General features: G+C 42.8%; 2 protein-coding genes across 2 annotated transcripts in view; one reads left to right on the top strand and one right to left on the bottom strand.

Moving 5' to 3' along the window:
- Positions 1-2,193, bottom strand: part of LOC113818524 (lipid droplet-regulating VLDL assembly factor AUP1) — a 14,522-nt gene extending 12,329 nt beyond the window's left edge. The window contains exon 1 of the mRNA XM_070130272.1: positions 1,990-2,193. Within this exon, the coding sequence (XP_069986373.1) occupies positions 1,990-2,027 (38 nt within the window). The 5' untranslated portion in view covers positions 2,028-2,193. The remainder of the gene's footprint in view (positions 1-1,989) is intronic.
- Positions 2,194-2,555: 362 nt separating this feature from the next.
- On the top strand, positions 2,556-4,525 carry LOC113818513 (serine-rich adhesin for platelets). Its single transcript, XM_027370708.2, has one exon. It carries the CDS (start codon positions 2,571-2,573, stop codon positions 4,257-4,259), a length of 1,689 nt encoding a protein of 562 aa, XP_027226509.2. The 5' UTR covers positions 2,556-2,570; the 3' UTR covers positions 4,260-4,525.
- The last annotated feature ends 475 nt before the right edge of the window (positions 4,526-5,000 follow it).

Below are 5,000 nucleotides of genomic sequence, written 5' to 3'. Positions count from 1 at the left end.
ATCTATGACATTTCTGGCATAAATTGCCAATGAAACAGTTATAGACCAAACACAGTAATTAAACCTGATGCCCCCAGGAAAATGTTGTGTTCACTGTGGGATTGTTTTGTGAAATGTTCCTGCACACAGATGGCTCTGCTAGTGCTTAGCTACAAAGGAGTCAATTACTTGACCTTATGACCTCACCTGATTTCACCTTTCCTTGAGTTAGTGGGGAAAAAGCCTTTTTCAATAATACTATCAATATCGATACTTTTACTTTCATTATAGACATCATCATTACTATAATGCTATTATTACTAACCTCAACATTTGATACCAGAAAATAATTTCAAAATTCAAGGAAATGGGTACACAAGTGAGAAAGGTAGGCCTACTACTTGAAATTGGCTCATTTATGACTTAATATTTGTGAAGCCATCTATGAGTAAAAAAAAAATCATTCAATCAAACACACAGTGGACATGGCATATGTGCACAAATGCCATCTCTGGCAGAATGGGGTTAATTCTATCAGCAACTCTTCTGACCGTCATCCTTCACTGACAAACAACTGACTGATGTATTTCTGTTTTACCTGCAATTATATGGAATTATATGGAAAAGCAGCAGAACCAGAAAAAAATAAAACAAAATAAAAATAAAACAAAAAAGAAAAACATTTCCAGTATTCAACAAAAACTACCCTTCAACCAACAGGGCAGCGTCCTTTACTCATTGTTTGGGATTACAAAAATCAACCATTCGAGGCAATCTGGAGCCAGATGCTGTATCATGAAGGCGTGTGTGTGTGCTGTATTGATCAAAGTATGGCATATTCGGAGACAATACACCCCTAAGGTTTAAGGTCAAATAAGGAAGCAAATCAAGCTCTATCTTGCCAAAGTATATGTGCAAGATGTTTGCTAGCTTACTCTTTTCAGTATGAATGAGGGCAAACTGAATATGATATTCTTGTAGAGGACAAAAAGTTGCAGTTGCCAGTACAAGAAATGATCTGCAGACAGGAATGGTAATCCCACAAAGAAAAGAAAAATATCACGGAATGTGCCACTCCATTTTGCAGTGCATTCCGAGGTAAAGACAATGTTTCCCATGGGGTGTTAGGAGGCATAGCCCCTCATCGACCCTCCCCTCGTGGAGTTAGGGACTTAGTCTCTAGCAAGTAGGTCTATACTGTAAAGAATTACCTTTAGCTGCCCTTGTCACTGTTGTGATGTTGGGCATTTAAATAACTATGATGCTGTACATTTGGTATGTCAGGCCAATGAGAAATTTGTAAGAAAAGTGCAAATCCTGTAATTTGTGTAACATAACACACATATCAACTATAGAATGTGTAACTTGTTTTTCCTCTTCCTTAAACCTAAATATCCCTTGGGACCCTATAGTTCGTTAGGCCAGAACCGTATTTATCATAATCACATCGACCTACATGCGAAATTACAGTTTGGTGACTGTCATAAATAATAAATAATCTATTGTAATATTCTCAGTATTAGCAACACACTGCTCTCCTATAGAAAAAACCCTCCATCCAACCAAGAGAAAACAAAAAAAATCATTATTCTTTTATGATGTTTCGGGGAACTCAACATCAGTTTCCTCTCAGCCGAAGCAAGTACACGCAAAACACGCTTAAGTTACGCAAGATCCTAATTAAACTGTTGGAATTACAGAAAGGAATAATAAGAAACTGCTTCAGGAAATGGTCAGAGACAAAAAACAAAAAAACAAAACAACAAAACAGAATGCAGTTGAAAAGTTTGACAACATCCCTTTGGCCTCAGAATCGAGATAGCATATGCCATGAACACAACAAGAACAAGAAAATGCTACACGCCGACTTGCTGAACGCCTGAGACTATGAGCAGAGAACAATGGCTGTAAATCTTCCGAACCAAAGAAACGTGAGAGATTAAGAAACATAAAGAGTAATTTAGTCAAAGCCCAAATAATGCCAATTTTCCCCCCGTGATTAAAACTTACCTGTTTCTATTGTATATGGCTTCGATTGGTATCGTCATAGTGACTCTGTTGTTGGTTATAGTATTGTGTTTATGTCAGCTGTATCACTGCCCTGTTGCTGTCTACGCCCACGACTTCATAAGAAATTAATAATCAAAATCTAGGAAGTATCAATGCTTCTCCAGCTGTAAATACTCTCGGCCTTGTCACGAACAGTTCACTAGTTACGGCTTGTGGAACGTTGTTTGGTAATCCTTTTTTTAAAATTTTTATCTCTTGCTTATTTTTTTAAGTGTTAGTATGAGTGATTTTCGTAATGAGATATTAGATTATTGTATGATTCGTTTCATGGGGATGTAAAAAATGGGTAAAGATGGTTTAGATTAAATCCAAAAGTACATTTTAATCGATGACATAATCTGGATCCAAACATTAAATAGACGTCATATGAACAATGGCTATGTATTTTTGTCTTCTAATCATTTGTCAAATGCATAGATAAAGATCCTAACGCAGTAAAAAAAAATAACAGAAGAATTTTTGCTTCACAAAAGAAATGCACATCATTCGATATATGGCACATTTTGGGATTGAAAAGATGTATGGTTTCTGGCGACACTGGCAGTAGAAAACAAGAAAATGGAGCGAGAACATCTATATCGCGAGTGACGTCGAGTTTTTGTGTTATTTTAGCGAAACTTGTTGGTGATATTGATCGAATTGAAAGTACACATGTTACAAAAGAAATGGACGATACGACAGACCCTGATCTGTGTCTTAGAGAGCACCTGAATGGCAAGAACGGTCCAACATCTGAGGGCTTGGTGAGGGACACGGGCTCCTCCAGGAACAGTATTCCTAAAGTTTCTCTCAAATTACCCTTCAAGTCGGAGGCCTTCCGTGCCCAGTCGCTCCTGGCGAGGTTCCACAGCTCGAGGAAGTCCGAGAGCGGGATCAAGCATGAGGTGAAGTCGGGGAGCGCCGCCCCCTGGAGGAGCGGGGGACGCCACAAGCAGGGGGGCAGCGAGCCCCCTGCGGCCCTGGGCGACTCCCCCAGCGCCGTGGAAAACAGCGGCTCCGGCCGAAGTACCACCTCGGCGAGCCTTCCGGAGGACCTGAACCAGAACCTGGACGCGGGCGAGGGCGAGGGCGCGCAGGAGGGCAAGGGGGCGTTTCCCGTGTTCCCGAAGGCCCGCGGGAAGGGCACGGGCGGCGACGATGAGCGCCCCGACTCGACCAGCCTTTCGACGGAGGCAGGTCCTTTCGTGGGCGTCGGCGAGGGCGGCCAGAAGGGCGTCGAGAGCTGGTTCAGGACGTGGCCGGGCCGACCGAGGAAGCTGAAGGGGCTCCGCAAGAAGCTCCTGACGGCGGGCACCAGCGGGAAGGCGGCGGGGGACCTGGCCAATGGGACTAGGGAAGAGCAGGGGAGTGGCCCAAGGGAAGAAGGAGAGGGCCTGCTGGTGCAGGGAGAGGGCGAGGGGCATGTGGAGGGGCTGTCTGAGAGTTCCTGTGTTTCTGTGCCCGAAGACGAAGGGGAGATGACTTCGAGGGTCGTAAAAGGTAGTCCGCATGTGTCCCTGGACGCACTGCTGGAGTCCCTCCCGCTGGTGTACGACCCAGCAACCAAACAGTTATGCCTGGGCACACCTCGCAAGGGCCAGAATAATTACATGAACAAGAGAATGTCCAATACAACTGCGACCGAGGGGAGTGAGTGTGATGGAATTCCTGAAAAGCTGAAGTTGGACTTTGAGAGTGATTGCTCGACCCTGGAGGAGAGAGAGGAGGAATCTCTTAAGGAATCTCTGCTCAAGACCTCTGATATCTGCGACACAGCATCCCCCCCAAAGCCTCTGGAGATCATCCAGGAGGTGGACGAGAGCGGGGAAAACATCCGGCTGATTGACAAAAACCCATCTCCCCAGTCGGGCAATGTCAGTGGGAGTTCCTCGCTGGAGAGGGGTTACTATGAGAGCCCCCGTAACAGCCTCCAGCGTGTCAGCACAAACAACTCCCTCTCCATTACCGATGCCAGCTCCTTCTCCAGCTTGTCGAGCTCCAACACTGAGCTGTCAGCTTACTCAGCCACGGACAGTGCTGTGTGCCTTGGCTCGCAGCAGTCCGACACGAGCTCCCTCAGGGACTTCTCCATCGCAGACTCCGACGGGAAAACCAAGAAGAGAGGGATCACTGACTTCCTTACAAGGTATGTACTCTGGGGTCATTTAGCTGTTAGGAAAAAGGAAAGGAAAAGAGGAGGGAGGAGGAGAAGTAGGAGAAAGGAACGATAAGAAGGAAAAAAGGCATAGAAAAAGAAGAGAAAGGAAAGAGGAACAATAAGAGAAGGAGAAATGGGATAGAAAAGAGAGGGAAGAAATAAAAGAAAAGGGAAAAAGGAAAAGGGATATTAGAAAGAAGGGAAAAGCAAATTTAAGATAAATGAAGGACAAACATCGAAACAAAATTAAGAATGTAAGAAAAGAAGAAATAAGATATAAAAAGGGGTATGACAAAGGAAAAGAAGGGAAAGGGAACAAATTCAACATTAGGAAAGGTATGGAAGAAAGAGAGGGAAAAAAAAGTCAAAAATTAGAGAAACAAACAGAAATGGAAGAGTAAAAAATATACTTATAACAGAATTCAAAATGCAAAAGGGGAAAAAAATAAAGAAGGAAATAAGAAATAAATAGTGTCTTAAATTCCTGCAAATGTTTTGTTTACACTAGTCAAAGAAATCCCTTCTTAAGTCTATAACTGTTTGCACTCGCTTCAACTGTCTTCACAATGTTATCTTTGTTGAAATTTACATTCATTTTGGGAGCACATGATTTAACAATAGCTCTATCACTATCATATATAAAATTTTCCCAGTTTTTGTTATTAGTACTAGCACTGCTATTTATCAAAAGAATCAGTATTACCATTATTAGTTTTATAGACAGAACCATCCTTATCACCTTTGCTGTCACTGATCCTATCAGTACAAGAGTACTATTAATATCACTTTCATTGTTACCATCAATGTCAATGGT

Source organism: Penaeus vannamei, chromosome 15 (genome assembly GCF_042767895.1).
Source record: "Penaeus vannamei isolate JL-2024 chromosome 15, ASM4276789v1, whole genome shotgun sequence".
In the NCBI taxonomy this organism is placed as follows: domain Eukaryota; kingdom Metazoa; phylum Arthropoda; class Malacostraca; order Decapoda; family Penaeidae; genus Penaeus; species Penaeus vannamei.
The sequence above is the reverse complement of the archived record's forward strand: the minus strand, read 5'-3'. Positions and strand labels throughout refer to the sequence as shown.

Coding starts and splice junctions, on each gene's coding strand:
- LOC113818513 (XM_027370708.2), top strand. CDS start 2,571: ATGGTTTCTGGCGACACTGGCAGTAGAAAACAAGAAAATGGAGCGAGA.